Source organism: Myotis lucifugus, unplaced genomic scaffold (genome assembly GCF_000147115.1).
Source record: "Myotis lucifugus unplaced genomic scaffold, Myoluc2.0 scaffold_246, whole genome shotgun sequence".
NCBI lineage: Eukaryota > Metazoa > Chordata > Mammalia > Chiroptera > Vespertilionidae > Myotis > Myotis lucifugus.
Genome location: NW_005871294.1, coordinates 1,159,646 through 1,170,840, shown reverse-complemented (window position 1 = coordinate 1,170,840; position 11,195 = coordinate 1,159,646). Strand labels below are relative to the sequence as shown.

The 11,195-nt window shown below is 57.1% G+C and overlaps 1 protein-coding gene across 1 annotated transcript; it reads right to left on the bottom strand.

Moving 5' to 3' along the window:
- Positions 1 to 387: 387 nt before the first annotated feature.
- Positions 388 to 6,207, bottom strand: AQP3 (aquaporin 3 (Gill blood group)). The gene is made up of 6 exons (XM_006098775.3): positions 6,002 to 6,207; positions 2,988 to 3,114; positions 2,505 to 2,642; positions 2,052 to 2,170; positions 1,487 to 1,704; positions 388 to 1,400 (listed from the first exon to the last, which is right to left on the bottom strand). Exons 1-5 carry the CDS (start codon positions 6,107 to 6,109, stop codon positions 1,504 to 1,506), a joined length of 693 nt encoding a protein of 230 aa, XP_006098837.2. The 5' UTR covers positions 6,110 to 6,207; the 3' UTR covers positions 388 to 1,400; positions 1,487 to 1,503.
- Between the last annotated feature and the right edge of the window lie 4,988 nt (positions 6,208 to 11,195).

The following is an 11,195-nucleotide window of genomic DNA, read 5'->3' as shown; positions in this document are numbered from 1 at the left end:
GCCAGCTGTAGAAGACAATATAGGTTCCCGGTCTGATTGGACTCCTCCAGCAACGGAGAGCTCACTGTTTCTTGGGTAGCTGCCCTCCCCGCCAGGCAGCTCTGCCTGGGAGGACGCTCTCCCCTAGGCCAGGCTCAGCCCCTCTTCCTAGGCTGATGGGGAGTGCAGGGGTCAGGAAGGGGATGCCATTCACGTGCGGGACTCCCAGGAAGATGGGAGCTTGGGGGAAAGTGTGGCGCCGCTGAGTTCAAGCTGAGAGGAAGGGGCTCTCTGACCTGGCTGCGTGCTCCTGGCTGGGCACGCTGGGTATTTGTGTCCAGATACGCGGACGCTCCTTAGCTGGCCCCAGGAGCACAGCAGGACCAGCAGACAAATGTTGACACAATGGGCAGTTTCAGGCATATATTTTATTGTTGTTGTTTTGTTTTTTTATAAAAGCAAGAGTATATGTATTGAGTGGAGGATTAAGAGAGTAAAGACCCAATTTAGAGTCTCCAACCCCGCCCCCCTAAAACTAAGACATCTGCTATATATGTGTGTGTTTTTTTAAAAAAAGAGCAAATATGAAACTTATGACCTGGACTTCACCCCACTTCTCATGCCTACATTATGACAAAACACGTTATTCAGCTCCTACTTATATACAGTCAACGGCTCACACCTGGGCTGTGGCCCCCTCCTCCCAGCCCTGCCCATATTCCCCTCGTACCATCCCCAAGGCCTCCCCTGAGCCCCTGCTTGGAAAACAGGGCAGACACACATGCACTCAGAAACATATCTGGACCCTCCTCCACCTGCAGCCCCTGAAACATGCAGGCCCCTGACACTTTCCTCACTCCCCCCCAAACCCCCCTTAACCCCCTCACCCCCAGCTAAAATCCTTCCACTTGGTCCTTTGCCCTGAATATCTGGGGAAACACACACACACACACACACACACACTCACACACAGAAGCACACGCACACACTCACGTACCCGCTGCCCATTCCCTCCCTTGGGGAGACAAAGTTCTGTTGGCCCTACGCTCTGTCCATCACAGTTTAAGGACAGTGGCCTGAAGTCCTATGTGGGCAGGGGCCAGTGGAAAGTCCTGGAGGGACTGTCCAGAGGGGTGGGGGCAGACAAGGAGCTTCTCAGACTGGAGGGAGGTCGTGAGGGGGACTTCCAGGGAGCAGCCCCTGCACAGTCAGTGGATGCTCCAGGGGGAGGGGCAGGGGTGGCCCTGCCCACTCAGACCTGCTCCTTGTGCTTCACGTGGGCCAGCTTCACATTCTCCTGCTCAGTGGAGGGTGGAGGCTGCTCCAGGTGGCAGCCGATCATGAGCTGGTACACGAAGACTCCCGCAATGGAGCCCAGGAGCGGGGAGACGATGGGCACCCACCACCACTGGCGGCCGGTCCTGGGGGGCAGAATATGGAGTTAGGGGCGGGCGGGGCCAGCAGAGGGAAGGCAGGCTGAGGCTGGCTGGGTGGGGGTGGCACTCACGTGAACACTTCCGAGCCTCAGCCGGCGATGGCGGTGAAGAGGCGGGGGCCGAAGTCCCGGGCAGGGTTGACAGCGTAGCCAGAGTTGAAGCCCATGGAGGTGCCAATGACCAGAACCACCAGGCCCACGGTGAAGGCCTCCAGGCCCCGGGGGACCGGGTTGTTGTAGGGGTCCACAATGGCCAGCACACACACGATGAGGGAGGCTGTGCCGATGAACTGGCGAGCAGGGAGAGCAGGGTGAGGAGGAGCCCCCACCCCACCCTCTGGCCCCGCCTTTGGGCCTCTGGCTTCCCTCCAGCTCTTAGTCTTGTCACCGCCTGCTTTCTCCTCCATAGGACAGTGGTGCTAGGATTTTTTCAGGGGTAAGGGTCCTCTGGGGAGCTGGTTAAATATAAAGAGCTGCCATTCTGACTCTGACGGAGGTGTCCCCACACATGGAGGTGTCCCCACACTGTGAGAAACTCTGCTTTAGACAAGGAGCCCTGTCCCCCAGCGAACCCCTCAGCAGCCCAGGGCAGCCTGGTCCCCTCCCTGTGTTCCCTTCACATGTCCCCAGCCCATACCTGGTCGAAGAAGCCATTGACCATGTCCAAGTGTCCAGAAGGATAGGTGGCAAAGATGCCAGCTGTGCCGTTGGGGCCCGAGACTATAAGCTGGTTGTCAGCAAAGGCCAAGATTGCATCTGATGACAGGTTAAACCCCAAGTGGGTGAGTGCAGAGGCCTGAGCCCAGTTTCTCCTCTTTGGCTGGACCCACCCTCCCAGGGGTCATGGGTAAGTAGAATCACTGCTGTTTACTCAGGAGCCGGAGGCAGTGAGGTGGGTGGGGTGAGGGCCTGAGACGCTATTGTTGCCCAACTCGTTTATTTCCCCTGTGCCCCGCACCTTGGGCTTGTGCGTGAATGAGTGAGTCATGAGCCGGGGGCCTGGGCAGGCCCCATCTGTCTGTCATGGGAGGGCCTGATGCCAGCAGGTCCCAAGTAGGAGGAGGGGGTAGTGGAGGAGGGTAATGCTTACCATAGTACAGCCCGAAAACGATCCCAGCGCCCAGGAAGGCTCCCAGGGTCTGCGCCAGGGTATAGATGGGCAGCTTGATCCAAGGCTCTCTCGCCAGGAAGCACATGGCAAAGGTCACAGCGGGGTTCAGGTGGGCCCCTGCACAGATGGGAGAGGGGACCTATTGGCCATCGCCTGCCACCGTGGGGAGGCCAGGATTCCACACCACCTTCATGTTCCCCGTCTCTGGCCCGGGGGAGCCGGGGTGCAGAGAAGGGTTTCTTGTACCAGATGGCGGGTTGGATTGTGGAACAGGCCAACTCTGCTAATCTCTGATTCCAAGGTGAGAGTCAGAGTCTAAGTACCAAGTTCCTTCTCCACTCCTCTCTTCCCAGGGCTCAGAGCTCAGGCCACAGCTATGCCCTGCCCTTGGGAATGTCCCCCCACCCCACTCCCCAGTGGGGCCCCTTGTGAGAATGTTTTGAGGGTGGAGCAAGGCCTTACCGGAGACCTGGCCAGCAATGAGGATGCCCAGGGTGACGGCAAAGCCAAAGGCCAGGTTGATGGTAAGGAAACCACCATGGGTGCCCCGGCTGAGCACGACCTGGGCCACGGAGCCACAGCCAAACATCTGTGTCAGGAAACAGAAAAGGCAGAGAGGGTGAGGCCCGGCTGAGGCGCAGCAACTCTCACTTTAGAGGGAAGGGTGAAGCCAGCAACCTCTGCCTGCCCCATCAGGAGGACGGAGGGCCGGTCCTGGACTTCAACCGAAACCCTTCCTGCTGCAGTTGCACTCTGAGAAGAAGCGAACATGCCCTTCCACCTGCAATATCCCAACTCTAACATAACAGGTCCCCGTGGAAGCAGAGTCTGCAACTGGGCGCCCTAAAGATGGCTGAACCATCTTCATGGATTTTTCTTGAACCTCAACAGGAGTGGGGTGGAGGAGAACAGTTTTCATCTTAGCAGTTTCTCCCCAGCCCTTCACTCACTCATCCCCCACCTGCAGGTGCCTCCCTTTTTGCCCCAAAGAAGAGCTAGGTGGTGGTGGTGGTGGTGGTGGTGGTGGTGGTGGTGGTGGTGATGGGGGCGGCACAAAGAAATGGGGAGGAGGCCAGAAATTAGGCTGAATCCACTTCTCCTGAATCTGGGATGTCAGAGCCCCTGCCCATGCCCCTGGCTCCCCTCAGCCCCTCTCAGCACCCTCGCCCTCCTTGACCTGTCCCTGTTCTAGAGCCTCCTCTCTCCACCAGCCCTGACCTCTCTGCCCTCAGTGGTCCAGGGGCCTCCTCAGATGTGGGAGTTCCTAAAGATAATAAGTGGTTCCTCTCACTAGCGCCTAGTCCATAAGCTTTCTTGCCAGGGCCGAGATTAGTTCTAAGCTCTCTACCAAGTCCTCCAAGAACAGAATGGTCAAGAGAACTAAGTCCTATAAGAACAGAATGACTGTTTCCCGTGACAATGTAAATGCTTCTGCTCCGGTTGTAAAGGGCTATTGCCCTGAGCCCCCAGAGTATCCCCCAAAGCTGCTCCAGCCCCTGCCCAAGTCTCCTCTCTCACCTTCCCATAACTAAAGGTTTGCTATCTACCCAGCAGGCATGTGCTAAGGGTCCCTGTCAATTCTGATGGGTCAGTGTCCTGTGGACTGGGTTGTTAGGCATTCTCATTATCATCCCTCAGAAAGATCAAGAGATAGTGGAGAAGCCAGCGGCAAAGGTGACGCAGGACAAAGGTGTACAGGCAGGTGCGAGCAAAGATCAGAGGTGGTGAGTATGTGGGGGTAGGAGGAGTGACGGGCACGTGTGGGTCTGGGGAACCCTGCTGCGCTTGGCAGGCTCTGGTCTCAGTTCCTTGCCCGCCCGAAGGCCAAACCTGGCTCCATCCCAGGAGGCCTTGGAGTGAGAAGCCGTCAGAGCCAGTTCTACCACCTTGGGGCTAATCTTCCTCTTCCTCACCCTCCTCCTCCCCAGTGCCCCTCCCTTACTAGGTACCCCAGAGAAACGGGCTCTCCTGGCCCTAAAGCCAATTCTGATTCCACTACTGCAGGCTCTAGGCCCCCAACCCTCAGAGGTGTACGCAGGCAAGCCCTCCCCCACCTCTCGGGGGGTCTCCCAAGCCTGGCTCTCTCTCTTCAGGCTGCCCTTGAGGTGCTGCCTTTCACTGACACCCAATGCCTCGCACTCACCTGAGCCTGAAACCCTCCTTCCTGGGCTCAGCACTAGGCCTGACTGCTCCTTTGTGGGGGAGATGAACTGAGACTTGGGAGGGGACAGGGCGGCCCCTCCGTGAATGTGGAAAGCAACGTCCCCTGGCCTGGCTGCTCTCAAACGGGGACAGGGAGTGGGGGACTCAGGGCTCTGGGACGGGAGAATGACAAGCACCTGCCCCACTCCTGTCCTGGCACAGGGGAGGGAGGGACGGGGATGACTGGTAGGGCCACTCATCTTGTGAGGGGCTGTGGAGAAAGTGCCCCCTGGTTTCCTTACCCCCCCCTTCCTGTTTCCAGAGGTGAGTCTCAGCTCTCCTCTTCCCACGGTGCCAGTTCCATCACTGCCACCCATTGGGGTGGGCCACGCCAGCCCTCCCTGCCTCTGGTTAAGCTTCCAAGTCGGCAGGGGGCTGGCAGGTCTGCAGGACCTGGGGCTGGGGCTGGGGCTGGGGCAGGAACGGGGTAGCCTACCCGCCACAGTGGAGCAACCCAACCCAGAAGTAACCAACGGGGAAAACAGAGGTAACCACCACAGGAGCGGCTGAAAATCAGAAACTGGGACAGGAAATGGGGACTCTAACCGCTGTGTCTGCCAGACCCAAAAAATGCAAACAGTCACCCAGGAACAACCCAGGGACGAAACTGGTGTAACCAGGGAGTAACTGGGTCTGGGGAGTAACCAGGCAGGGGACGTGTCCACTCGAGAACCCACAGAGTAGCTCAGAGCCTGGGTAACTGGCAGGGTCTGGGAGTGGCTCAGCAGGAGGGGAGCCCCTTCAGGGACACCACTTCCTCTGCGCCTGAGCCCCACGCCTTCCACAGCCTCCTATCAGCAGGATCCTGCTTTCCTCTCGCTCTGCTGTTTGCACCCTGTGGGCCTCCGCCCTCTGCCCCAACCCGTGGCAAACTGTCCTCATGGGAACTTTTGGACTTTCTGAGGCTTAATTATTCATTAGGGGCCAGGTATCAGAAGCCAACTAACCTAATAGGGGCCCATCTGCCTCTGCCCCCACTGCGTCCTGGGCTGGGACGCTGAGAACTTGGGGAGCCATGGGAGCCTGGAGAAAGGGCTGAAGGTCCCAGAGGGCAGGGGTGGCCGCGGCCAGCCTGTGGGCTGGGTCACTGGGGAGTGACAGCCCTAGGAGATGGGGTGAAAGCCAGGCGGGGAGAGCACTCTGGGAGGGATCAGGGTGGGGATCAGAGCTGGGAGAAGGGTCAGGGCTGTCTTGAGAAGCACAGCGCTCCGATGCACAGGGTTAGGGTGGGTAGGGGCGGGGGCAGAGGGGATTCCCTAGGTCCCCCCACTCACCACGAGGATGAGGGTTCCCAGGCACTCAGCCAGCGCCTGGCGCAGCAGCCGGTAGCGGATGTGGAGCATCTCCCCGCAGCGGTTCACCAGCTCCTTCTGTCGACCCATGTCGGGGCAGTTAGCGACGGGCGGGCAGGTGGCAGAGCGCGGAGGGAGGCGGCGGGCGGGGCGCAGTGCCCGTGAGCGCCGGCTGGCGCCCTTTATAGCGGCGGGAGGCACAGGTCCCGCCCGCCCCGCCGCCCCGCGCCCCGCCCGCTCAGTCCTGCTTCGCACGCCTTTAGCCTGCCCGGCCCCGCAGGCGTGGGCGGCCTCCCCACACCTTGCCTGGGAGGTTGGTGGGGATGCGGGGTTGGGGGGTGCTAATGAGGAAGGTGGAGGAACTTGGGGTGTGAGGGACCTTAGGAGTGAGGTTGGCCCCGGAGAGCACTTGGGGGAAGATGTGTCTTGGAGGCTGAGGGCCAATGGTGGGGTTCAGGCATGTGCAGGGCGTGGCTGGGGGGAACGGAGCTGCCAGGGAGATTGCCTTGGCCCCCGACCCCGAGCTTTGCTGTCATCCCCGCCATGGACATGTCAGAAAGGGCTACAGGATGGCTGGAGCCAGCATGTCCTCAGTCAGGGGGCTGGAGGGAGGAGGCTGTGGGCCCCAAGGGCGAAGAGACCCTCTCATAGACCAACGCGGGGGCACACAGAACGCGTGCTGAGTTCCAGCCAGAGCGCACGGGCCTTTGCTCCTTCTGCTGTGAGTGCTTCACATGTTGCATGACCAGCTCTGTCCACACATGACATCGGTCTTGTAGGCCTGATCACACTCGCCGGGCATCTCTCATGGCTGTGCACATCCTGTCTGATATGGCTGAGTTGGCTGAGGTGGTCACACATGTACCTGAGTGCATTTTGCACATGGCTGCAGGGACTGAAGTTGTCCATGCCACATGCTTGCCTGCAGAGTAGGTCCCAGCTGGGTTTGTTTTCCTTAATTTTTTTGTTAATCCTCACCCGAGGATATTTTTCCCATATTTTTTTTTTTTAAGAGAATGAAAGGGAGGGGGAGAGACAGAGAGAGAAACATCAATGTGAGAGACACATCGACTGGTTGCCTCCCGACCGGGGCAGGGATTAAGCCTGCAACCAAAGTAGGTGCCATTGACCAGAATCGAACCAGCAACCCTTCAGTCCTCAGGCTGACGCTCTAACCACTGAGCCCCCGGCTAGGGGGCAGCTGTTTTTAACCCTCTCCTCTCCCACTCTGGTTGATCCTGTCCAAGGGAGAGTCTGTCCTTTTAAGAGATTGAACTGCTTAAACTGTTGGGGAGTCAGCCCCATCTGCGGGGTGGGTGTCGTTCAATAATTGGGAATCTGAGGTTTGGTGGCCTGGGCCCAACTCCCACAAGACTGGAAGCAAATATGCCCTCACCCCAGTCCCTTTCATAGCACTGCCAGGGGAGACCAAAGAAACCACTTTTACCAGATGAACTTTTACCAGATGAACTTAACCCAGGTGGGCAAAGGGCCCTGGGAACTTGTCCCTTGAGAAATGGCTGTCAGAAATGAAGGTTCCAAAGGTGACTAAAGCCCAAAGAGATGGGATTTAGCAATACATATCAGGTACCCACATGCGTGCTGACAGCCACACAGCCTATGGACACTGAGCTCTGGTCACATGCTCAAGGGGTCCCATTTACATGAGAACCTGGTCATATATATGGAACCCACATACAACATCTCTCATACCCTTGGCTCAGAGAGATGCACCCCACCTTCTGGGCCCCCATGGGCTGGGAGGTCCCATGGTGAATCAGGGTGCCATCACTGAGTGTCTACCCACAGACTCGCTGCCAGTGTGTGACTCAGGACAGAACCCTAGACTCCTGGTGCCAGAGCCCAGCCTGGGAAGGGGGAACATGTCTCCCTCCCTTCTCCCTGCCTCGTGATGTACTTCTCAGCTCCTCGCTGCCTCCGGTGGGGCTGCAAAGGCAGCATAGGTGGGAACAGGCAAGGGAGTCCTCACAGTGAAGAAAGTGGAGAACCCCAGCCCAGAGCACCTCCTCCTGAGCCTGTCAGCCTGGAACCCAGAGCAGGGGAGAGAAACAGGCAGCTCTGCCACCAGCAGGCACCCACAAGGTTACTGCACACAGTTTGCACTCAGCTCACAGAGGTGTTCCCACGTGCTGCAGGGGAGAGCAGATCACACATACAGCCAAGGACTTGCGTATCTTGTTCACATTAAGCAGCATTTATTAATACATGTGCACCTACATGTACTCACTGTGTGCAGGTATGTATGTGCCCACCTATAATCTGAGGCTACAGTTCACCACAATCATCTTTGCCACCCCCTCTAATGGAGGCGGCTCCATGCCAAGGCACATGGTTTGGCAAGAGGAACACGAGCTGGCTCTCATTTCTCTATGGTCCCGAATCAGGGCTCAACCTTCAGGACCGTGTCCCCATACACTCCCACCAAACTCATTCCTCTCTGTAACTGGTGGTTACACGCATGTTCATATGCGTGCATACACATGCACATTGGTACGTGCTAGGGTTGGAGCTGAGCAGGTATGGGTAGGGCTTCATGCTTCCTAATGGGCCTGAGAGGACCCAGCCTGGAGGAGGGGAAGGGTGCAATGCCCCACAAGGGTTCCTTGTCCCTGTCAGCTCTCCTGAGGTCATTTGGGACTAAGAGGGGTCAGGGCCCGAGGACACCTGTCCATAAACACCAGGCTAGTGTAGTCCATGTGCATGGCGCCCCCTGGCTGAAAAGGCAGAAGGAAGCCTGGCTTCACAGAGAAGAGAGTGAGTCTGGCGAGGCCCTGACTGAGTCACACAGCTCCCTGGAGCCCTCGGGGCTCCCTGCTGTGCTTTGGGAAGGAAAGCCAAGGCCAAGTGCAGGCTGGAACCCAGCCCACCTGGGAGCTCCTGGCGGAGGCTCCATCTCCTCCCAGGGCATCTTGAGCAAGGTGTGTGTCTCACCTGGGTGGAAGGGCTGAGCTCACGGAGGGGTCTTGACCCATCCACCCGTGGGAGGCTGTGACTCCTTGAGGTCAGAGCTGGGGGAGTGGGTTCCCGGTCAAGGGAAGGGCTGAAGATGCAAGTCCCAGCCTGCTGAATCAGAGGTGCTGGCTGGGGCGCTGTAAGGAGTGGGGTGTGGAACACCCATCATTTCCCGCCCCCAAAACATTTTTGCCTGAATGGGTGCAGCCTGAAACAGCAGAAGAGACGGGTTTTGCTGTCAGCAAGTGGGGTGAAGAAGAATATCGACATAGAAAATGAATAATGCTACAATCCCCCCAGCCTCCCTGACCTCCCTAACCTCTTCCAGAGCATTGGAGCAGGCTGATGGAGGAGGCCAAAACAGACATAGGCATTTCCAATGTATTTTTATTTATTTATTCACATACTTATCCTCATCCAAGGATATTTTCTCCACTGATTTTTTAAAATATATTTTATTAATTTTTTACAGAGAGGAAGGGAGAAGGATAGAGAGTTAGAAACATCAATGAGAGAGAAACATCAATCAGCTGCCTCCTACACACCCCCCATTGGGGATGTGCCTGCAACCAAGGTACATGCCCTTGACCAGAATCGAACCTAGGACCCTTCAGTCCGCAGGCCGACGCTCTATCCACTGAGCCAAACCGATTAGGGCTCCACTGATTTTTAGAGAGAGTGGAAGGCAGGGGGAGAGACACAGAGAGAGAAACATCGATGTGAGAGAGACACATCTAGCAGAGATATGTGACCTTGACCAGAAGCGAACCCGCAACCCTTTAGTTACAGGCTGACACTCTAACTACTGAGCCAAACCAGCCAGGGTCACATTTTCAGTTTTAGAATGTACTTCCTCCCATATACAAAACAATCCCCAGAAGTGGGTATATTTTTCCCTTTCCACAAATGACAAAACTGAAGTTTGGAGAGAAGTCACTTGCTAAGGTCTTATTCGACCACTGAGTATTGAGCTTGGGATTCAGACCCCATGGGGATGGGGAGAGGCGGTAAAAAGGACAGCGACCAGGGAGCCACAGGAAGCCCCTTCACGCGTGAGCCCCCTTTCTAGAATGCGCACCGCTCTTAGGCCCCTGCTGGACACCCTTCCTGTTTCTGGGCCTTGGGAGTCGGGGTAGCTGTAGGCTGGCATGGGGAGTGGAGAACAGAGATGAATCACTGAATTATGAGCGTCTCCAGACTGGGGGGCGGGCAAGCATCTCCTCCTACTGCGCCAACAGCCACCCCCTGTCTGCAGACAGACAGACGAGATGGCAGGGAACCTGTGAATGGGAACCTACCCCTCAGGCACCGCCAGCCAGATGAGCAGCTGGACGTTGAGAAAATCTACCTTTTGACCCATATCCTGGGAACTCTGGGTTCACTTCCTGGTGTCCCTGAGCTGCCCTCGGCACCCTTTGAGGACAGCAGAGGGTCATGGAGGGGAGTCAGTGGGATGGGATAGAGACGTAGACCTCTTGCTGAGTCATAGGGGCAGGCTGATGGGGGCAGAGCCCTCTTACAGACCTAGAATTTCAGTTCTAAGCCTGGCTTGGCCACTGACCAGTCAGGGGCCCTGGCCAGCTCTCCTCCCTCACCTCTCAGAGCCTCAGTGTCTCCATCAGCCACCTGGAAGCTTCAGGTGGAGTCCTCTCCCAACCCCAGACCCAGGGCCTCGGTCAGAATCAAACAAGATTGTGGATGTTTTTCAGGCTTTGAAAACTGTATTATACAGTCAACATAGAAGAAAGGATTCATTCCAGAAGCTGCCTCCTTCATCAGAGCCTCATGTCTTCATGTGTGAATAGCCACGTGTGTTCTTGGGCTGTGTGTATGCATGTATCCAAAAAGGTCTGTGTGTACATGTGGGCAGCCATGGGGTCCACACATGTATGTATGTATGTATCCATGAGGGCCTTTGTGGGCAAATGTGTGTCCACGGGGGCCTGTGTGTGGCCTTGTCTGGGACTAGTTATGGATCTGTGTCCAGTGTTTATAAAAGCCAGAGATAGGAGACGGGGATCTGTTAAGGAGTCTGAAGAGGCACTGGCTGGACACTTGGGCGTGCCCCATGCCAGCCCGGGAAGAGCAGAGGTAGTGACAAGAGGCTGACACGGACCAGGCTATCACTGCAAACAGGCCTAGGGTGTCCGAGGGCTCTGGTTCACACCTCAGGACCAAATTCCTGGAGCCCCTGGGTATTGAG

Coding starts and splice junctions, on each gene's coding strand:
- AQP3 (XM_006098775.3), bottom strand. CDS start 6,109: ATGGGTCGACAGAAGGAGCTGGTGAACCGCTGCGGGGAGATGCTCCAC. Junction 2,643..2,987: donor CATTGCTGGCCAGGTCTCCG/GTAAGGCCTTGC, acceptor CCATCTGTGCAG/GGGCCCACCTGAACCCCGCT. Junction 1,705..2,051: donor TCAATGGCTTCTTCGACCAG/GTATGGGCTGGG, acceptor CCTGCTCGCCAG/TTCATCGGCACAGCCTCCCT.